The sequence below is a fragment of the Botryllus schlosseri genome, chromosome 6, assembly GCF_051294905.1.
Source record: "Botryllus schlosseri isolate E-star chromosome 6, Bs_hap1, whole genome shotgun sequence".
NCBI classification, from domain to species: domain Eukaryota; kingdom Metazoa; phylum Chordata; class Ascidiacea; order Stolidobranchia; family Styelidae; genus Botryllus; species Botryllus schlosseri.
Genome location: NC_137241.1, coordinates 28,782,318 through 28,805,621, shown reverse-complemented (window position 1 = coordinate 28,805,621; position 23,304 = coordinate 28,782,318). Strand labels below are relative to the sequence as shown.

General features: G+C 39.8%; 2 protein-coding genes across 3 annotated transcripts; both read right to left on the bottom strand.

Annotated features, from left to right (window-relative positions):
- Positions 1-1,930: 1,930 nt before the first annotated feature.
- On the bottom strand, positions 1,931-14,583 carry LOC145442001 (ferric reductase 1-like). 2 transcript variants are annotated; one of them, XM_080319971.1, is made up of 8 exons: positions 14,358-14,583; positions 14,110-14,301; positions 9,721-9,887; positions 7,803-7,871; positions 7,583-7,710; positions 6,666-6,848; positions 6,442-6,604; positions 1,931-2,313 (listed from the first exon to the last, which is right to left on the bottom strand). In XM_080319971.1, the coding sequence occupies exons 3-8, from the start codon at positions 9,731-9,733 to the stop codon at positions 2,162-2,164; spliced, it is 708 nt and encodes a 235-aa protein (XP_080176097.1). In that variant the 5' UTR covers positions 9,734-9,887; positions 14,110-14,301; positions 14,358-14,583; the 3' UTR covers positions 1,931-2,161. The 2 variants fall into 2 exon arrangements, with proteins under 2 accessions (XP_080176097.1, XP_080176095.1); XM_080319969.1 differs by having other exon boundaries at positions 7,782-7,871; positions 14,358-14,582.
- A 1,867-nt stretch (positions 14,584-16,450) lies between these two features.
- Positions 16,451-22,705, bottom strand: LOC145442000 (uncharacterized). Its single transcript, XM_080319968.1, has 5 exons — positions 22,478-22,705; positions 21,969-22,157; positions 20,978-21,140; positions 17,388-17,598; positions 16,451-16,687 (listed from the first exon to the last, which is right to left on the bottom strand). The coding sequence occupies exons 1-5, from the start codon at positions 22,664-22,666 to the stop codon at positions 16,636-16,638; spliced, it is 804 nt and encodes a 267-aa protein (XP_080176094.1). The 5' UTR covers positions 22,667-22,705; the 3' UTR covers positions 16,451-16,635.
- Positions 22,706-23,304: the final 599 nt, after the last annotated feature.

The window sequence follows — 23,304 nt, the reverse complement described above, 5'->3', positions numbered from 1 at the left end:
GCCAATGAGTTATTTTATCATAAAGGCTGGAGGCCATATAATTTTGCAACTATCCGCTGTATACCCCCGAATCGGACGTCTGACGTCCCAATACAGCTGGAGAAATTGTTTATAAAGGTTGAGTTGATAGCATAGCATTCGTGCCGTGTTCTTCCGGGGTATAGCCTGACATATAGGCCTAGTAGGCTATAGTAGACTACTGCATGATTGATCATTGTCAAATATTTAATTAGAGTTCTAGTTACGTTCCAATATTCGAACAGATAAATAGCAACCTGAAATATAAAATATATATTTACGTAACCGCAATACTAACAACGTATAATCGGCAATCGCCCAGCGACGCTAAACCTTGCTTTCTAAATGATCGCTAAGCAACTTCAAAAACACGGCACATACTACGCAAAACTGACCGGTTCTACATGACTTGCTGCAAGTGAAAAGCTACATACACAAACACAAGGTCCGCGAATTGCCTGTATAATATCCTGATTGCCGAGGTTTTAAGCGAAGCCGGGTAAAACACCCAGTAAATATACTACGGAGGTGAACGGAGCGTGACGAATGATAATAAACATCTGGATCGTATACTCAAAGAGTGGCAATGTGGCATGTTAATGACGTTATGTAAGCATTTTGATAAAAATTACTATGGATTTTTCGATAAATCTCATTGCGGACTAGATGCAGTAGACTTGTACCTGTACAAACTACCAGTGATGAGCGAATAGTGCTTTTCGAGACTCCGAATCCCTCCGACAACTTTAGTGTGAGGAAAACTCCCTCCGACTCCGAAGAGTTCAATCCCAGACTCCGAGATACTCGGAAGAATCTCGTCAAGTATCCGAAACAGTGGCAAGCATGGTACATGGTACACATGGTACAACATGGTACATGTGATAATATGGTTGGCCTCATAGTATTGTTTACTCTCCAGTCCCCAATTGCAGTGCAGATGGCTAATTTTTATGCACTCGGCAATCATTTTTGCATGTTACCCGTCATATTACAAATTTACAACGTTTCAACTGTCTGTGATTTGGTTTGCAATCATAATCAAGAGTGTATTCTGGTCAGAGCTATCCAAAGATATCGGTGACAAAAGTTACAATACTCCGAAAAATATCTGTAGTAAACTCCGACTCCGCTCCGACTGTCAGAAAATCGACAAAACTCCGCTCCGAATCCACTCCGACTCCGCTCCGATGCTCATCACTGCAAACTACTGGATTTTCAAAATGCGCAACTAGAACTAGAGCTGCCTGTTTTTCAAGACTAGCAACTAGAACTAGAACTAACAACCTTTCAATAATCCGCAACTAATCTAACTAACGAAAACAAGACTAACTATATATTGTATTCTGAGCCCGAAAATACCCCTGACTATACGCGATTATTAGTATAGTGACGACTGTGAGCTAGCAATATCGCACAACAGAACACAGGTATCAATATTTCCGCTAAACCACGACGCCTGTTTTCTAGTTGTTCGGCAACTATTATTTTGTAAAATTCGCAACTAGATCTAAAACTATTCAAAAACAATAGTTAGTTAACCCTCAACTAACAAGATGGGTGTAGTTTATACAATGCTTACACATACAGACCTCGAGGGCCGCGTGTTTGAGAACCCGGTTAGAGGCCATGATACAACGTTGAGCTTGAGAGCGACTCCTTTGGCTTGGGACTGCGGCACTGCTTTTGTGCGCAAGCAGATTCGTTCTGAGTCGCAAATGGGGTTACTCAGACATTCAGCTAATACTTCGCTACTCTGCGAGAAATCTCCATAACCACCATTCGCTGCATTATCGTGTATATAATTATGCTACCGCGAATGCTCGAAACAACTACTATCTGATGATACGGCTCAGCCACACACCAGGACAACCACGGGACCTCACGAATTCCACGCACAATGTAAACATTTCATTTCATCTATATATTCGAATAGAATCACTAAAAGAGTTGTGGGGTACATTCAGCGAGAGTTGAGACCAACACGACTTGTACAAGAACAATGGTTGAACTACGGTACGATGTTGTCGATTTTTAACTTATATAGCAATGACACCCATACTTTATATATACATACAGTATACATGTAAATGATAAACTGTTTATGCATAGTCTATTCGTCGAGCAGTTCAGCACAAGTATAACATTACAGTAAATTTGATTTATTGTCACTCTCAGATTCCAGAATTTCAGCGAAAAATTTGGGCCGGTTGAGAGCAGTTGGCCGTGAGTTGATTTCCGACGAAATAATACGACCCCCAGTGTTAACCTGCCAAGTATGGTGTTCCACTTTGTCACCTGCGACAATGAATATATCGTGTCAAAATTAAATCGCTTGACTGTAATGTTACAGCCGCTATGAATCGGTTTGCTATGAAATTTCCATGCAAATTAGCAGGAATTCTTACTTCTATATCTTTCTTACGGTTATTATTAAGATCCTAGCGGAACAAGGTTTTGCAAACAGCCAACCTCAAATGGAGTTGGCAGGAATGACATCAGTGTTGGATGTTTATCACACCCTTACTAAAACGATTCACAAATTGTTACTAATATCTCCGATAGGGCTTGAAAATCTACGAATACTTTCAAACTATAGTAATACGGCAGAAAAATCCTGACAATTTCACAAGGGCGGGTGATCATCAAGCAGTGGCGGCTCGTCCTATAGGGCAGCTTGGGGCATTGCCTCATCTAAAATTCGGTTCAATAACAATTATTTATCATTTATAGACGCACAACAATCAATATATACCGAAATCACAGCGAAAATCCCATTCTTCCTGTGCTTTCGCTTGTAAATGCCTATATAGCGAAGTCTCTACGAAAATCGAATTCTCTTCGTGTTTTCGCTTTGCGAATGCCTAGCCGGGGTATATGCCGCGGTAGCGCTCAAAACAAGCTTTCACTGTCTGTTCTCTCAAAGCCGCGCACTATAAAGAGACGGAGATTTACTCTCTCCTATTCATAAAATTACCGAGCAGGTGGGGCAACATAGCCTGGTTGCCCCTCAGGTGTGATGTAACAATCGTATCTATATCTGAACTCGGTTACCGTCATATGCGTTGAGTCGATCTTTGCTGGTATAGGTCCATTTTGACGGTGTTTCATACCATGATAATTCTTGAAACTTGGTGTGTTATGTCGTGATGGTAGTGTTTAACACTGTCCCAAGTTTGAGGGTTGGTACTTGAAGATTAGGGTAGTAATTCCGTTTCTGAAATTGAGTGTGTGCTGATCCGTCATGTATCGCAAACAGATTTTACTCAAAAGCCGGTATTAGTGTCCATTGATTTTGACGATGCTCCATACCGAGATCGGTCATGACATTTGGCACGGTAAGTCTTAATGTTAGTATCGAACGCTGTACCTAGTTTTAAGTTTGTCACTGAATTATGTTAGTGGTAATTTCGTTTCCTAAGTCGAGTGAGAGCTTACTCGTCATTAGTCGCTAACAGATTTTACGCAAAGCCGGTATTGGTCTCTATTGATTTTAACGATGCTCCTTACCTAGATCTGTCATGAGCTTTTGCACGGTATGTCTTGATTTTAGTATCGAACGCTGTGCCAAGTCTCAAGGTTGACACTCAATGATTAGGGCAGTAATTTCGTTATCGAGTTCGAGTATGGTAGATATGTGCGCCGATCTGACTTTATAGCCTACCTAGCGCATTGCGGATTTCACGCAAAAGCCGTCTGATCGGTCTGTGCTAAACGTTAACTGTGTTCCATACTGAGATAGGTGATGAGACGATGATATCATGAAACAGTTAACTAACATTCTCGTTTTGCATTCAAATATTTACTTTTACTTTACATTTTACTTTAAGTTGTGGCCTTCAAGCCATTTGCTTACAACCCCCTGTCAAGCGCGAAAGCTATTTCGTTTTCGATGACGGCTAACAGCTGATCACTTGATCAGCCTATTCCTCAGTAAATTTTACGCAAAATTCGCTGTTGCTCTGTTCCGATTTCATAACAGGCTGTTCGTATTAATTTTGACCGTACCATACCGAAAAGGGTCATGAGGCTACTTCTCGATGATGTGATGTAACAGTGTACTAAGTTGACAGCTTTCATTCACGTATTTGTTCGTTTATATATTTCCTATTCCAATGCCGATTTAGCAGCAGGCTTCTAGACAGTAAGCCATTTGTGTTATGTCACAGTCTCCAGTTTCAAGGCCCAAATCTCCTATGTTGTTCCGAGGCCACTTTCGTCTTACTTCTTCAAATGACGTGTTGGATTCCATATGACAGACCCAATGTATGAGATAACAATGGCGTTTGTGTCTGAACTCGTTGACCTTTCCGGTTAGGCTATACACAATATCTCGAGTTATAGTATTACGTCTGCAGATTGTTAGCGAGGTTAATTGCGAACATGAATCGTGTTGAATTTCTGCTCCTTACGCCGTTCATGCAGTTTCCTTTAGAATTAGACTCTTTAGAGCAATAATTAGAGGTAAAGAGCCTCGGTCCTTGTCAGCCTAGAAATTGTCCATTGATCTAATCGTACGCGAAAGGAAAGCGAACTCTTACCCTTTTCCCAACATATTTCGATAACAATGAATAGCTGAGGTATAAGCGAGGATAAGGACGCCTTGTTATACACTTTTACACTGCTAGTGCCAGAGGCGGTCTATCTAATTGGAACAAAATTGAGTATCGTGATATATAAAGAATGTGGTCTCTACTGCAAACGGTGTCTCGATCTACCCGATCGTCGACATTACTCGGTTAGAGTTGACTGGCTTATATTCCAATGCATCTTTTTTTCGAAGTAGTAACCAGTGGTGAACTTTCAAAATTCCTATAGTTTAAAAATCGCTTTCTATCAACTTTGCTGCAGTAACTAGCTTATTGACCACCCCGATTTCATCCGCAGAATCCAATCGTGGTTTCAGCACATTAAAACGCATCGAGACTTTTCTTAGAATCGAGGTGTGTAAAGACATAGGCTCGATGAGTTATAGTAGTTGTACTCAACTCATGATTTGTATCGGTCACATATACGAAGAACTGCTACATTGCGTAAGTAATTGCATAGCCTCAGTTTGTACTTACGAGCAAAATAGGGAATATTGAACGATTTGATAAGATGCAATACATTACCCAACTAGTAAACTACGTATTCATGCGATACAATTCGAGCCTGCGCCAATGTTTAACGAGTATATAAACAACATTCGAATTCAATTTGAATAAAACAAGAGGTTTGGTTGAGATAAAAACAGAGAACAGAGATATATATTTGCTACTTGCTTTACTACTGTAAGGTCTGATCACTTCGTTTGTGGTCAATTTATTTGTGAGAGAAAAATGTAGGCTCAGTAAAGCTCACGATCATTGAATGATTGACCGCTCTCACGGGTTACACCAGCGTTTCGCGGACAATTCGAACAGTGATTTTTATCGACGCCGATTACTTGATGACTTGAAATTGACTCGTCAAATTTGCTCCGAGTCACGAGTCAATCCACATTTCTGATACGCCGAGTCAAGTCAAGTCAAGTCATTTTTGCAAAGTGAATCGAGTCAAGTCAAGTCATACGAAAAAGGTGACTCGAGTCAAGTCATGACTCGAGTCATCCCAACACTGATACACCATACAAACTGTGTGTGAAGACCACGAAGTCACATTTTCACGTCATAATACACTATTGTGACGTCATTTAGATTATTAACATCGCATGCACCCCTTGCCCCACCACTCGATATTGTCACGAGCCGCCACTGTCATCAAGTTAGCTCATCCGGGAGAATGCTAATAGTGACGCTTAAAGTTGAATAAGATCTCGAGGGAGGATTATCCTCAGTCGTCTGGTGTAACTTTTAATTCCGTGAAGTATGTTGCCACGATTAACTGTATTAATCAGATGATTAGTAGGGCAAGTTTTTGCAATTTTTGCAACTTTTTTTTACAGCTTTCGGCAGCTTTCTACATACTCGTAAGATATGTAGAATGCTGTTTTAAGCTGTTTGAAGGAATCTTATAGTGCAACTTTTTGCAACTTTTGTCCATTTTTTTCATGCAACTTTTTGCAACATTTTGCAACTTTTTCGATTTTTCATGAAAGTATTTTCGATTTTGGTGAAATACACGGCCAAATTCGACTGAAACACGGTAAATCAGCACCGAAGTAACGCTTTTAAAATTGACTTTTTTTTTAGTCAACCGAGCAAAATGCAACTTCTGCAACTTTTTAACTTTTTTCAAAAATAAATGCAACTTTCCACGGATTTAACTGCAACTAAAACTTGCCCTATGATTAGCATTCTCCTGGATAAGCTAATTATGACCAAAGTTTAAGCTGGTGTGTTTTTCCAACTTTGCATTCATTTTCGGATAATTCTGTCTCGAGTGCGCTATTCTTTCATATCAAATATATGAGTTAAATTTCCTACAATTTCCGCATATGCTTACCGTTCATCGGCCCCAATGCCGCCAGCAGATAAAAACTATCTGCACTCAAGTCAAATTCTTTCTCATTACCGCCGCTGATCTGTCGAGTGACCGAAACTGGTCTTTTAAAGACACACTGTGCTACTCCGTTGACATTCTTAGCCGATATGGTAGACATCCCTTCCTATAATATACGAATTCACCGTTTGGTACATAAGAACGCCGGAATTGAAAAGGTCGCATACCGTGGTAACGTAAGCAGGTTCCGCTCCTAAATCTCTTATGACTCCAGACCTTAAGGTTTCGCCATCGCAATAGTAAAGGTCTGCGTCTTTCATGGCACTTTGCGTTCCCAACGCAATAGCTATGTATTCTTTACCAGAGCCACTGCCGCCTATCATCTCGAAATTGAAGGAGTCATCACCTTGCTGTGAAAGAAATCATCCAGAATTTTCAGTGTCATTCTAATTGTAGGGTGCGAACATTCCAATTAAAACGTATTTATACTGTATACTGTATAGCGATCATATATAATAGGTAGGCCTACTACCTTCGTTTCGTACAGTCCAGATACGGGATAGAGTCTAAGATTTTATAGGATTGGTACTAAAAGGTTTTCATTCGTTTAATTTCCCATAAGGAATTGTATTTGGGTCATAAAATCTAAAATACTGGTCAGATCGAGCTGAAACCGGTACGGATGGACGCATAATTTTACGGAGCTTTCGACAATATACCCAACACAACGACAAACAAATTTTAAAACTCATATATCGCGTATTGGAAACTTTAAAGATTTTAGATTTATCTTCCCTGTTTAGTTCAAAGGTTGTGAAACTTGGCTGTTTAACCGACTAGTTTGAGGTTTCCAACCATCCCATATCGTAAGCGTCGGCTAAATCGGGTGGTATTTGTCCGTTGGCTCATACAACATGTTTTTGGAAAGTATTTACACAATTATGGCATGATTTTACAACTAAAAGAATCACAATTTTTTTAAAGGCCTTTGTTTAAAACACTGTTTAAAACATGTTTTAAACAAACAATTGTTTTAAATGCAACCCTAATTGCGATCTTTCATTTTTGAATCATGAATGTAGCGTATAGACGGATTCAATCCAAGCAATCATTTTATCGACAAACATGGTAAATTTTAAGGAACCTTATGCCACGAGAAGAACTTGCAGCCGGCGTCGTTAATGTCACAGCCTTTCGGGTCTCGAAAGCACGATTTTGTTTCTCCGCATCCGTCCGAAGTAATGGATCCAACAACATTCTTTTTGCTATTATCTGTAACGTTTAATATACGCCAAAGCTCATATATGAAATTGCTACGGTTGACATTTTCTGTCTCAACACACCGATTTCATAACCTTCAGTACCCGGGGCAGCAGAGAAGTTGTAAGTAGAGTTGGTCGCGAGTGCGTAAGAATGCTTTTCGATCTGAGTACCTGAAATGTAGATAAAGGAACACAATAAAGTCTTGTATTGGTATCATCATATCGCACTAATGATGCTTATACGTTCGAGCTTGACATATGTGGCTCTATCGCTATGCTATAATCACTTAATCCCAATGGCCATTTGTACACTGATTTGACTTCATTGGGATTGATCAAGTTTATTGACCTATAGTGACTCATTTTACATAATATGTTGCTGGAATGTGGAAATTTATCGGAGTAGGCCAAGGGTCGACAACCTACGGCCCGCCAAGCGAAATCGTCCGGCCCGCGACATCATAATTAGTTATCACAAGAATACGGCCCGCCGTTTCATAATGAGTTTCAATCTGCAGTGCAGCACTTCATGAAATAAATGCGGCATTGCTACGATATAATAGTAGCCTACATCGTATTAGTCAATTGTTACGCCATAAAACGAAGGTGGTTGAAGTAGCAGATGGAGATAGACTAGACTGGATCAGTGCTTATCAATCCGGTGTATCTCGCAACCGAAGGTGTTCCATACTTTTTTAAAGGGTTTACCACTCTAATGGGGTGTGGCAATAAAGGTGCCCTTCCTTCCTTTGCTTCAAAATGCTTGGAACATCTCAGACGCAATGACGGAATCTCGAACTGTTCAGTGTTCAATTATAGATAACTAGCCTCCGTACGTTAGTTAGCCCATCTATAGTTTAATTTTCCAGAAGGCATTGTGAGCCATGACAACAAACCTGAATAATGTTTTGGCACAATGGTGAAAACTGTTATGATTTTTGCCTCATTAACTGAATCAGTTACGCCAGATATTACTAGAAGCAGAGAATCAATATGGCGATGTCATGTAGGCCTATATCTGTCGTGTTCGCGCATTAAGTCGAGCAGCTATGCTTCCACGAGTGTATGAACTGAAAAATGAAATAGCAACTTTCCTCGAAAACACAAATATCGCCGACTCATAATCTTGTAATCGAAAATGGGTATCTCATCTTGCTTTCCTGGTACATTTAACGTCACATCTGAACAAATTGAATTTGCAACTTCAGTGGGAAAACAACTAAATACAAAATGAATTATGACTATTCAGTACTCCGTTTAATGTGGACGCCAATACCATTGCCTGAAAATTTCAAATAGGCCTTTCTGAAATGCGATGCAGTTGAATTGAATGACAAATTTCATACAAAGAGCATATCGCTGCATGACTTTGACAAAGAGTACGTTCTTGAAATTGGTCTTTATCCCAGCTTGACCAACAATGCAAAAGAAATTGCATCGATTTTTGGAAGCACGTACGCATGTGAACAATAGTTTTGAACAATGAAATTCACGAAGAGCAAGCTAAGATCGGACGTCCATTTTGAATAGGGTCCGATTCTTGTTTCATCTGACTTGTTACCAGAAGTTGAAAACCTTTCACAAAGCAAGCTGCGTCAATTGTCACATTTATTCTGTGTTGTTGAAGTGTAAATACATGTGTCTTCTGATTGGTATGATTGAGATTGCAGCAATGTAGGATAATATACCGAAGTGAGCGTAAAATATAGTACTAAGAAAAAATCCGGCCCGCCAAAAAGTTGTACACCCGAAATTTGGCCAGCGACTAGCAAAAGGTTGCCGACCCCTGGAGTAGGCCATCACGAAGACTTTTTATTGAACTCCTTGTAAGTATAGTTACAATGAGACGAATTACAGAATTACTTTCAATGCCAGGAGAGGCTATACCAATCCAAGTAAGCCATCAAACCATTGCCCATAGAATGAGCCATCCCGAAAATCGATTGTATACGTCTATGAGACTATTGGTATTCAGATGTTAGAAAGTTGACACTATAATTCATAAAAATATTGACTCTACCACTCTCAGCCATATTTCCAGAAGCAACAAGCAGGAAACTCTTCTTTCGTCACGTCAAAATTTTTTTGATCGCCGTTGCTAATTGTCTTGACTACTGAAGCCGGTCGGAGAAACGAGCACTGAGCCACTCCGTTCACAGTTGCGGCAGATATTTGTTGCAATCCGCCCTAAAAGCATGTCGCATGTTAACTGTAGCAATAGGCGAAACGAATTGGGGAATTTGGTTGTATGTAAGTGTATATCCCAAATTAGGTCGGGCTATTATTTTTATATTCTTTATTCACAGTAAAACTGGTAAATACACACATAATCCGGGGAGCAATCTACCCCCTAAGGAAAATTATTTGTTGTATTATTATTAGTAGTAGTAGAAGTGAGTGAGAGAGAGAGAATTCTTTTATTCGTCAACCATGAAATACAGTATAGGCAATTTCCCCAAACATTCACATCCAATAGTACATATTTTTTTTATTTCCCAACTATATTAGGGTTTCCATATACGTCAGGGGTGGGCAAACTACGGCCCACATAACCGCTTTGTGTGGCCCGCGAAAGGTTCAAGAAACGTATTGAAAATATTGATAAAATACGTACTAAAAATCTAATTACTGCAGGGACTTTCTCTTATTATATTTCATCACGATAATTGTTATATATATATTTTCATTTTTATTTTCGGGATCAGTGCGACAGTAGCTTTCGATCAAGACCATATTCAGTAAATTCTGCGCTCTGAAAGATCACTTTTGGATTGCCAGAAATCCTAAAGTCGGTGACGCAAAATAATTCTGAATGAAGCCTCAGCGAAACGGAACGAAGCTGCATAATCGGTCGTTGCCATTCCGTGTTCACATTCGATATTATGACGCTGTCAGCATTGTGTGTCCTGGAGTCGAACGAAGTAAAATCAGCAAATCTATAAACAGATCAGCGCTCGCAGATTCATATCTTCATCCTGTTTTAAGAATCGGGAAATAGAATTTTATCCCTAGTTTTGAAAATCGGTTATTGAGGTTGACCAGCTTATGGAATTTTACCAAAGTTTCTGACGCGTGTACGATATCATCAAATCAGTGGTTGGTTGGTTATAAATAAAGATATATATATATTATTTCCATTCTTCACTATGTAATTAAATACCAATATTGCGTTTTGGTTTATAATCCCAATTATATATAGTGCTTCCTGCGAATGGATTTAGATGTTGAATGCGGCCCGCGGGCCGTATGTTGCCCGCCCCTGTTTTACACGATATGGACTGGATGTAATACAATCGTGATAGTTGACCAATCACATCACAGCTTTCGTGCGCCACCTCTATAAGATAAATTTTAGGCAATTCGAATCAAATAAATATACATCGTTTAGTCTTAGTGATATGAATGTAATACGAAATTAGCGTATGCGTGATAGACATATCAATCAATCAATCAATCCACAGATTATATTTTCATATGCTCAATACACACACATACAAAATGTACAATGCGATATACAAGACAGACAAACCGATGTATTGAACAGATAGGGGGGATGCCGAACAACCAACCAGTTGGGTTGTCTTGAACTGGCATTCACCTCGACCTATATAATGCATATATCAAGGGGTTCTTAAACTAGGGGTCGCGAAGGGTCTAAATTTGGGTCGCCACCCCGTCGAGCGATCTTTTAATATGTATGTAATATTTGCTGAATTATTGCAAGTTGCAACTAAAAAATCATCGCGCATCGCGCGATTTCCCGTGGATGGTTTATACACGCTCAAAGTCACTGTGTTGGATATACTATAGCCAATAAACGAGACACGCAGAAGTGATCATGACAATATTGCTTGGTCATGAAAAATCTCGATATTTGTATTACACTTATTGGTTTGATGTTATGATAAGATTTGTCTGAAATTGGCTTGTATTCGCAATTGTGAAAGAACGGTAGATTCTTAGAATCGCTGACAGAAACCGTTGGGATGTCTAGGGATGTGCGACGTGCTGGTTCGGGACTAACTGAGTATTACGGCACACCCTTTCCGCGCCAGAACAGTTGAATACATGAAGTTTTGAACAATATGCCGCAAGTGCGGCGCCAAAGAATCGGCGGCGATAAAACCTTGGTCCAGAATGACCATCGCTGGTTTGCCAAAACAGTCGATATTGATATGCCCGGTCGTCGACAGGGTCGGCGCCGAATAGTCCTGTCCCTGTGATCTGAGCCACGCCGTATAAATGAGTTCCGCAAGGAAAATTGGCCACCCTAATTTGAAATCTCGTGCGTCACACATATTTCATAGAACTACGTTGCGTATGTAAGTAAAAAGGTAGCATACTAAGATTAAATACATTTTTTCGATGTCTGAGGCTTGGGTCGCGAGATGCCAATAAAACTCATGATTGACTCGCGGTCTGAATAGTTTATTAACCACTGACCAGGGTTGTAACCAAGTCACATTGTTCCGAGTCACGAGTCAATCTTACTTTTGTGGTTTTGACTCGAGTCAAGTCGAGTCATTTTCAATTCATCACGGAGTCGAGTCCGAGTCCAAGTCACAGTTTAAAGGCTCAAGTCCGAGTCATAGTGTTATGACTCGAGTCGAGTCCAAGTCACAGTATTGAAGTCATGTTCAACTCGTGTTTTCAAGCCTGAATTTGCTTATAGCTTATAGAGAATCAACGAATTCATTCTACATGCTATCTGATATAGAACCAACGAATTCACGTCTAGATACCAGCTGATAGAGAATCAACAGATGCATCATGTTTATGTAGACGTGCAGTTTTTCTTTCACATTATCACGTGGTTGACTAAAAAAAGGTCAGTTTTCCTGCTCAGCTCCCGAAATAGCCGCCGGAGCGTTACTAATATGAGAGGAAATTTTAGATTAACTACAAATAGAGATTTTCGAATTTTACCGGCCACCTCATGATATTGTTATATCGTGTGAAAATATTATTCATAGCAAATTTGGCTCAATTCCAACTAGAAAAAGCGAATTTATTAGAGTGGAATATTTTGGATATGAAAAAATAGTCGGCTTACTACTAGCATATAATTATATTATATGAAATAATTTCTCACCAAAAACACTCCGTTTATTTTCAAATATAAAATTTTCTCCTCTCATATCATTGATTCTACTTTTTTTTAAATTAATCCAGATTCAGTGTTCTTTTTCTGCAACATAACAATTTCACCAAGAAGCCAGCCAGTAAAATAAATAAGTCATTTTTGAACAACCCTATTGTACAAACATCACACAACGTGCACAATGCACATATACCTACCAAAACGTCAAATGGATGGAGTGTATTGTGTGTTTTCACTGACAGCAGATCAAATCAATGATGAGTTACAATTAGAAAATGCTAAAGTGGAAAGGAGATCCTCATATATGTTATAGCGGCATGGCCTTAGAATAAATCCACATCTACTGAAACACGTTCCACTGGTGCACTAGATACAGTAATTGACAAACATTTTTGAACCACATTGAAAAGCATCGGATACTCATTATTTCTGGTCGCCCAATAATGCAAAGAATCAACGCCTTCAAAGCTACACGTGAACTTATCAGTCTCTTCCAAGAACTTGACCATCTGAGTCATTTCAATGGCCCTATACTTGAACTTTGCTTCGATTGTTTGTATAATTGAAAAGTATTGAGTAGGCCTACTTTGATTGCGGTGGATCTATTACCTCTTCATCACAGGATGATTTTGTACAATGCATTGCTACTATAGGTACCATTGTCTGCTGCTACCATTGTCAGATATCAGACGAGTGCAACAAAAGCAGTGGCGACAAATAGCGATGTCAGCAGAATTCGTCAGATGCGTTGATCTAGCCATTACGATCGCAAATTTCTTCATCTTCAAGTCATATAAAATAAGCCGAGTCAATGACTTGGGTCGAGTCATGCGTAATGACTCGAGTACAAGTCGAGTCAATTCAAATATTGACTCGAGTCGAGTCGAGTCATTTTCCCAATTCAAGAAAATGACTCGAGTCAAGTCGAGTCACAAAAAAATCGTGACTCGAGTCTGACTCGAGTCGAGTCATGACTCGAGTCATTACAACCCTGCCACTGACATATAGTATACATATATGTCAAGTGTGTTTTAGATAAGAACTCGTCCAGCGTGCGGCTGTCAAGCTTGTCCAAAAATGATTATAACTCAGCTGTAACGTCACTGGTGCATCATAACGCAGAGAAGAAATGATACAGCAATATCGAGAACCCCAGATTTCGCGAGGACAGTGGACACGTAAGCTTTTGAGCCACCTCATTGTCAACGTTGATCATTATACTACCGAAACATGCCCGGTATATAACAATCTGACAACCGACCTTCCAAGCTGAAAACAGAAAATCTCAAATTATCGAGAGTCACACACCGTCATTTCATTGTATGCCGGCGGGGCATACTGGACTTGTATTGTTCCCGTGCGGACAGCTTTCCCGTCGCAGTAATACATATCTGCATCAACCATCTCGCTCTTCATGGAAAGTGCCATCGCGATATACTGCCCACCGCCACCGGCCCCACCATTCATTTCGAAAAGGTATTTACCCTCTTGATCCGCCGCCTGACAACGGTTAGAGTTAATATAGGCTGCTCCGTAATAAGGTTATGTGTGCGTACCGGAGCCCAAGAGAAAAATCGGCAATTCGAATCGCTCAAGTCGCAACCCTCGGGATCTCTGAAACATGTCTTCGTCTTACCGCAGCCATCCTCTGTGAAGGATGCTTTTACAAATTTCAAATGGTTACATATTATTGGTACAAGAATCGCAACCGAGAATATCAACTTCATTCTGACAGGCTTTTTTCTGTGAGACAAAACAATAGTTACTATTGTTGTTACTTGGAACAGGGTACGTAGCGGCGAACGTGCTTGTAAACTTCAATATGGTATAATAACATTAAGCTCCTAACTGCTTTTGCTGTCTGGATGAAACACTACAAATACATAGGTGAAAAATTGGTGTAGCCTTTCAACTCAATGTAAAACATAGCGTCGAATTTTGCCACGTCGAGCGGCGGAATATCGTTAAACCCGCCATAATATACCTCAGTCATAAGTTACATACCTCGGTATACCTCAGTCCTAAGTTCTGCAGCTATATGGAGATAGTGCATCCCCACATTTAAAGTGAAAACTAATATGCGTGTCTTTGGTCTTTGCGTAATCAACACTTCCTTGCAGCTGATGTTTGCATTAACGAAGTGTAACATTTATCTTGCTTACTATAATGATTATTGCAAGTCATCATACAGCCTTAAACGTGTATGCATGCATCAAGTATATGCTCAATTAATTATTTATTTGAGATACCGCATTAGCGCACGTGATTTTATTATTTGATCTAATTGTTTGCAAGTTTACTCAACTATGGTGATGGTGCATTCATTAATAAGTTTTTATTGCATATACTATGACTCAGCACAGGATTGCATGGACCAATCACAGAGTCTATTTCGACCGCATTAAGATTCACAACATCAATGATATTACGTATCATAATGTATCATGGATTCGGTAATTTTGATCGTTAGACATTCCAATCTGGATCGCAACGCATCTATGGATGATAATGAACTGCATCTTTTTAAACCGGTGATGATTATTGCAATGCTACTTGTTTAATACATAGTGACTACGTAACAATGCAATAAGTCATATGTCATCTCATGAAGTCATGTTTTGTTACCATTTTGGAAATTGATATTGGCAGCAGACGTCTGGAATTGCTGCTGAGCAATCGTCATGGATTTGCACTTTACCAAGACAGGGACTGACAGAAAAAATGCCCCTATAATTTTAGATTCGAGGTATAGTCGAACTTAATTATGTTTGGGGTTTCGTCATTTTGTACACTGGAACTAATGAACATCAGGCAAACTATTTATTGAATATGAAAAAATCTTAAAGATACTCACGAACGTAGCCAATGTAAATTGTGATTCCCTAAATTCCTTATTGATATGTTGAATAATGTGTAAGAGTTAGGGCAAGTTTTTGCAACTTTTTCAACTTTTGTTTACAACTTCCGACAGCTTCCTAAATACTCAAAAGTTGTGTATTATGGTGTCTGTTTGAAGGAATCTTACATTGCAACTTTTTGCAACTTTTGTCTATTTTTTTCGTGGATGTTTTTCGATTTTTCATGCAATTAACTTTTTACTGGAAAATTTCGCACTATTCGTAAATGAATCGCTTGATTATTTCACGGTCGTTTAAATTTGAGGTCCTTTTCGATTGGACATACATTCAGGCTGGACCGCTGAAAATTATATTTTCACTTGGTCAATTGTTTCTGGCTCTTGATTTTTTTGAAGTCGCCAACATTGAGTTTTGCTACGGAGCCTTGGATACGGAACGATACGAGTATCTCATACCCTAATAATCTCAAGGAACTTGTCGATAAAGGCAACTTTTTAGTGCACGTTTTGTGAAAATTAAATGCAACTTTTTACTGCAACTTTTGTGAAAAATAAATGCAACTTTTCACGGATTTGACCGCAACAAAAACTTGCCCTAGTAACAGTATATCTGTAACTGTAGGCCACGATATAAAAAGCCGACTCTTCCTTGTTGCAATGCATCATGTTATATGTTTCATGTCACGTCTTGTTCCATAGCATGTCACGAACAATTATAAACCTGACGCTCCCTTCACGCCGACAAACTTCTGATACCCTTCATGAACGGAAAAAACGCACCACTCACAAAACCAGTTTTTACGACGTCAAACTGTATTCACACCGTACTCCAAGGCTGAAAGTCCGACGTTACCTAGGCCTACAAAAGAACGCCGCGTACAATCCGTACATAAATCTCACTATGAATGTATTACAAAAATAGCGTCCTGTCTTCAGCAGCTATGCCCGTGATTCTTGATTTCCGCCATGAAGATTACTTAGCGCATCCAAAACAGGGAGACCGCCGGGAGAAGTAAACCGCATACCGTTCTGCAATTCAAATTAATAATAAATTGGAGCGAATTTCTTCATAATAATCGCAGTGCGGATGTTTATCAGACATGTAGACTCAAAATCAATTCATTTCATTACGCCAACTTCATATCGCAGCGGCAGAAAAGTATACGGCAGGCAGGGCAATTGAAATCATCGCCATCTATCATAAAAGCGTAATTGCTATTTGCTCATTGTGAGTAACCAACTATATCATCACAAAATTGGCAACATATCCTCCCCTAACATTAAATACGCGCCTCCGTAGGACGAAATGCAGCAATATAGAATATTAAACTCATTTTATAGCTAAAATCGAATTAGGCCTATTACCAGTGTTGGCGGGCATCAAACGTGGATTCGCGTATGGTACAAGCAGACCTTCCCGATCATAATTTATCTACCGTCCAGCATATATCCGAATTGGCGGGTATGGGCATACAGGTTGTAGGGACGGATGGAATCTACTATGAATGTTATGAAGCCTATACATCAGGGCTATATGTATGAATCATGATGACGCGTATAAGACTCGACAGTTAATCTACCTTAAATGCAACTCCAGCCAATTTATCATAACAATTGTACATATTCATACGTTCGTAACAACACTCAATACTTATAGACTACCACTGTATCCATGATTATACAGGTAGATACTGTATAGGCAAGGAAGAAAACAGGAGGATATAGATACCTAATTTCAGTTATGGAAGACATCGTGCCGGACGTTGTCTCTGGCATACCCTTGGTCGTGACGGGGCTATTAGTCTGACTTCCGGCCGTCACGGTGTTCTGCGATACCGTCAATCCAGCCGTGCTTGTTGTTGACGAAGGCTGTGTTCCGAATTTCGAGGTGAAATTTACTTTTGTATCAGTAACTTCTCTCCAATTGTGGTGTGTCAATTCTGTAACATCGTGATGGAGAGCGTGGTTAATTGTAAAGAACGTCTGGAGAACGTCGTATTTGTATACTCAAATTAACGATGTAAAACACTGTCTAGTTTAATCTTTCAAATCAAATGAAAGTCACAAAACGTGCAGTATCCACTTCGCGTCATCAAACAGTGAGAGTAAAAAGCGAATTGACAACGGTGTTGGAGAGTCAATTCACCAAATACAGACCCGACCGACTGCTTCTGCAATATCTAATCCGAATAGTTGATTCGATATGCGTGCATAATTACCTGCAGTCACACAGATCACAATAGCCTACCACTTTTGATAGCAATTCAAAATCGTTGCTGTCGACACGTTTGAATCACAGCCCGTCACCCGCTAACCAATGGTTAGAAATCACGAGTCGCTTCAATATTGATGGGGGTTACTTCTTGGCGACTGAGGCATTTTCTACAGTGAAATAGTGTATGCTCAATTGTTCATCGATAACTAACTAACCTACGGATAGATACGCAACACCCGTCGTCACGCTTGCTTGCCCGGAGAGAATTACTGCTCAGCAATCTGAACGCAACATAATTGCTAATCCCATGACTGACGTCCCGAGCGCTCAAATTAAGTAAATTTGATCTTATATGAAAGCTACTGTCGCGCTGATTCCGAAAATATACATTAAAGTTTCATCAAGGCAATGGAACCACGCCGAAATAGCCTTTAAAGTCTGAAAATCGGCATTCTTCTAAACAATCGCAGCGACACAGCACAATAAATTAACAATGGCCATTGCGTGATTGCGATTGTTCAGAAAAAAATTCATACTTTGAGGTGCCTTTCGAGGGGGTTCCGTTGCCCTGGTCAGATTTTAATGTATATTTCCGAAATCAGTGCGACTGTAGCTTTCAAATAAGATCAACTTTATTTAATTTGAGCGCTTCGTCGCACTTGTTAGGATTAGCAATTAGGTTGCGTTCAGATTGCTGAGCACTGAGCAGTAATAACCTCTGGACAAGCAAGCGTGACGACGGGTGTTGCGTATCCACCCGTAGGTTAGTTATCTATACTATATCCCTATTGTCCAACGGGACACGGTCTATCAGTGATTGCACTATAAGCTGAAATTTTCATTAACAAGTTGTAAGTGACTGGAATTATATATACACATTGGCCTGAATGCAGCATGGGTCGCGCGTGTCGGCTGTAGCCTACTTGAGGCAGTGTTGGGATGACTCGAGTCATGACTTGACTAGAGTCAGACTCGAGTCACCATTTTTGAATGACTTGACTTGACTCGAGTCACTTTGCTAAAATGACTTGACTTGACTTGACTCGGTGCATCAGAAATGTGGATTGACTCGTGACTCGGAGCAAAATTCACGGGTCAATTTCAAGTCATCAAGTAATCGGTGTCGACAAAAATCACTGCATCTTGCATATGTTCGGATTGTTCGCGAAACGCTGGTGTAACCCGTGAGAGCGACCAATCATTGAATGATCGTGCGTTTCACTGAGCCTCCATTGCTCTCTCACAAATAAATTGACGGTAAACGAAGTGATCGACGCTTACATCTTAAGTTGTCGTAAACTAGTAGTAATGTAATATAATTGCAAAATGTCTATTTCTGTTCTCTGTTCTTACCTTAACTAAACCTCTTGCTTTATTGAAATTGAATTCGAATATTGTTTATATAGTTCTCAGCCACTGGCACAGGCTCGAATTGTATCATACCAATTTGTAAATGGGTAATATATTGCATCTTATCAATTCGTTTCTCTATTCTTCATTCTCTATTTTGGCTGGTAACTATGAACTTAGGCTGTGCAATGTGTGCAATTACTTACGTAATTTAACAGTTCTACGTATATGTCAGCGATACAGCGTCTTATTCTTGCGCGTATATTAAACTCTATATTCGCTCATCGATTCTGGATCATTGACCACTCAATCTTTCTTCCAGACAGCTTGCAAAATGCAATGCAAAAACCATGCCTCATACTTCGGTAAGGCAAATTGACTTGAATTGTGACTTGACTTGTGACTTGACTTGACTTGACTTGACTCGACTTGACTCGAGTCACCTCCAAAAATCGAGTGACTTGACTTGACTCGAGTCACCTTCGAAAATCGATTGACTTGACTTGACTCGAGTCAAAATGAGCAATGACTCGAAATGACTCGTGACTCGAAGGTAGTGACTTGATCCCAACACTGACTTGAGGTAGAAAAATGCACGAGCGGTGACAACAGGAAAATGGCTAGTCATTGAGCTACATCCATAATTGCTGGATATCATTTACTACTCGGGTTGATCAATCCACAGTATATCGTAAATCTATATTTCAGTACTCAACTTTTTGGCCTTGACCCTAAGATTTTCATTCGCACTACATATAGATCCCTTGGACGGCTTTCCGGAGGGTTCGGCGACCTCAATTTAGGATTTAGCGTTACGCACTTGTTTTGTCGCTTCATGCAGACTCATTTCAATACTTGTTCACATTTCCATCTAAAACTTTCATAAACATCTATATTTTCAAAAAGCCTATTGGCATTTTAAAATTGTTATTTTTACCGGTTTTGGCATTTGGTTCCCGAAATGCCAAATATAACACGGCGTGATAATAACCAATTAATATATAGTGATGAAATCAGCAAACGAGAGACTGAATCACACCACGCCATGTGTAACAACAACAGATTGACACACTGAGAAGTCGTGCGCATCACAGTTGCCACCCCCGATTACTGGACACACCAGGGCTCACTTCACGCGTTCACTGCAGGAATATCCGGGATCACTCTTGCGTTAAGTCATACCAAAGACGTTTCAAAACTAGTATATCATTTACTTTCTTTCAGGGACGTATAGAAGTATATATCCCTGCTTTTTGTGGGCTACAAAATGCAGTTTTTGAACATGCAGATAGGATAGGACGTTGCATATTTTTGTCCTTCGTGTTTTTTGCGCCATATACACCGACTGCTTATCCAGCCGACATACGCATGAATGCATGATGTTTATATGCCGCTAGGTGTAGATGCCTTTCCCCATGCTATCCCCGTCATTCTGAGCGCCAAGCGAGGAGCCGTGGATACCGGTTTTACTAATCAGGTCTTTCGTCTGGCTATAGAGATTGACCCGGCCGGGGATTGAACCCCAATGACCTACCCGATCAAGATGCTGGACGCTCCACTATTACGCTATCCTGTGGGCAATATTTTTGGCAGATTAATAAATGAACCTATATGCTTTGGATACGTGACGTCAAACTAAGAAAAGATATGACAGAACAGATTCATAGAAATTTTTCTAAAACAATGTTAATCAAATCCCAGCCTAGAGAAGTTGAAGATGTGACAAGGAATATTAAAGATAGTAAAATCAATACCGTCTTGGAATGGCCCGTCGGCGACAAGGATATGGAAAGATTCTTTGGAAATGTCGTAGTCGTACTCATTGACGCTATCCGGTTTGGTAACCGACATCCGTCTTTCAAATTGGCAATTTATTCGCCCGTTGACTTGAGATATCTGATTCAGCACCATGCCGTTCTGAAACACATTCGCGTGAGGAATGTATGTAACCCATAATGACATCATAATGGCGCTATCTATGTCACGAAACAGCGATGATCAGTTACATATGATCTGCAATCAAGCATCGATCACGATCTATGCAACCAGACCTCAGGACTGTTGAAAAAAACATTTTTTCAAATTCTACTGGCTAATGTTGATACAATTGTTAGGTTGCCTAAAAATTGCTGCCCATCAGATTTTGCTCAATTCCAAGCTGTAGAATCATTTCTTTGAGAGTATAAAGTTTTTGATGTATTAAATAATAATTACCAAATATAATGTTTTTTTCAAATTTCACTAGCTACTCCATGATGCCTAAAATTGTTGCATATGAAATCTTGATCAATTCTGACCCGCAGAAGCGGAGTTATCCGAGTAGAAAATTTTTGATTTGAAAAAAAAAGTATTTACGGTGACTAGTTTTCATAATTACCGATTAGGGAGCTATAGCCACCGCATATACTACTTTTTCAAATCCAAAATTTTCTATGCCAGTAACTTCGCTTCTAGGGGCTGGGGTTGAGCTAAATTTGGTATGCATTTTGTTTTTTGGACAAATTTTGCTTATTGATTTTGCTGATACCGCTTCACTGGGTTTTGCATATACTGTTGTAGGTACACCGTATTACATTCGAATGACTGTAAATTATTGATGATAACGGACCTGAGCAAATTTTAGACATTAGTAACTGTACTTTTGCCAACTGTATATATATAGTTCTAGTTAAGTAGCCTCGGTCCATTGACTGCACAAGTTGAAGGATCAAGAAAATCAAGTTTATAATTAGGAAATATGCTTACTTCAAGTGGCATCGCATCAGGGGGTGCATGCATTGCCTTCATTGCCGCTGTCCCAAATACGCCACCGCTGGTACAGTAATACACGTCTGCGTCTTTCATTTGTGAAAATCTTCCGAATCCAAGAGCGATGTATCCCACTCCTGCTGAGCTTCTCAGCTCGATAGCGATTTTGGTTTCGGTCGCGTTCGTCTGTGTTAAAGAATGAAAACTATAGTCAGCCGTCAAGATTACCGGACCTCGATCTGACATATTATAAGGTATCCTATAACTCATGTGCGTTTTTACAATATGTGCCAATTACTGCAGTATAGGACAGCTGTAATTTGTTCATAACGCAACAGTATCGTATTTTGATTGCATTGTGTGCCTTTACGCACGACCATGAAGCGAACAACTCACAGTTGATTTTCCGCTAAACTCAGACAAAGCCCTTTTCTCCGCTTAATTCGGCCGATAGTGAGTGGAAGCAAACTGTCCGAATTAAGCGAAGTCGATTTAAGGTCACTTACGGTCACTGGTCGCCAGGTTACAATGCGACAGACTCCATCTGTAGCACACCCTTCTGGGAACCGTCTGCAGGTTTTGTCTCCAACACAATCTCCCTCCTCTGCTTTAACTTCATAACTGGTAGATGCAATTACACATCCGACAATGAGCGAAAGGCAAAGGATAAATACAGTCTCGTCAAGTTTCGCCATCTTGAGAGAAAATAAGAGTTACTATATTGGCTAACACGACTACATCAGTGTCAATGCGACATGCTTTTACGCTGTTACGTAAATTCTGCATGCAAAACAATTTGAAAGTTTATACTTTACACATAAGGATGGTGTGGATGGTTCCAGTTCGTGTGAAGACTAATGTCACGAAGATATGACGTCACACTGCTAGTTGAAATATAAATAACTAGGGCAAGTTTTTGCAACTTTTGGTACAGCTTCCGGAAGCTTCCTAAATACTCAGAAGTTACGTATTATGGTGTTTTAAGCTGTTCGGGGAATCGTATATTGCAATTTTTTGCAACCTTTCTCTATTTTTTCATGTAACGTTTTCCAAGTCTTTTCGATTTTACTTACAACTAACGTTTTACTGGAAATATTAGGCACTTTGTAAATAGATCGCTTGATTTGTCGTTTAAATTTGACGTCCGCCGCTAGCTTGCCAAAAATTATATTTTCACTGCTGGGTCAATTTTTTCAGGCTATTTATTTTGATGAAGTCGCCAGCACCGAGTTTTGCTACAGTGCCTTGGATACGAATCGATTCGAGTATCTCACACCCGAATAATTTCAAGGAACTTGTCCATAAATGCAACTTTTTAGTGCAACTTTTGTGA

Coding starts and splice junctions, on each gene's coding strand:
- LOC145442001 (XM_080319969.1), bottom strand. Junction 7,711..7,781: donor TACTGAAGGTTATGAAATCG/GTGTGTTGAGAC, acceptor TAAACGTTACAG/ATAATAGCAAAAAGAATGTT. Junction 6,849..7,582: donor AGTTCTTCTCGTGGCATAAG/GTTCCTTAAAAT, acceptor TTTCTTTCACAG/CAAGGTGATGACTCCTTCAA.
- LOC145442000 (XM_080319968.1), bottom strand. CDS start 22,666: ATGGCGAAACTTGACGAGACTGTATTTATCCTTTGCCTTTCGCTCATT. Junction 22,158..22,477: donor TAACCTGGCGACCAGTGACC/GTAAGTGACCTT, acceptor TCTTTAACACAG/ACGAACGCGACCGAAACCAA. Junction 21,141..21,968: donor CTGATGCGATGCCACTTGAA/GTAAGCATATTT, acceptor AATGTGTTTCAG/AACGGCATGGTGCTGAATCA.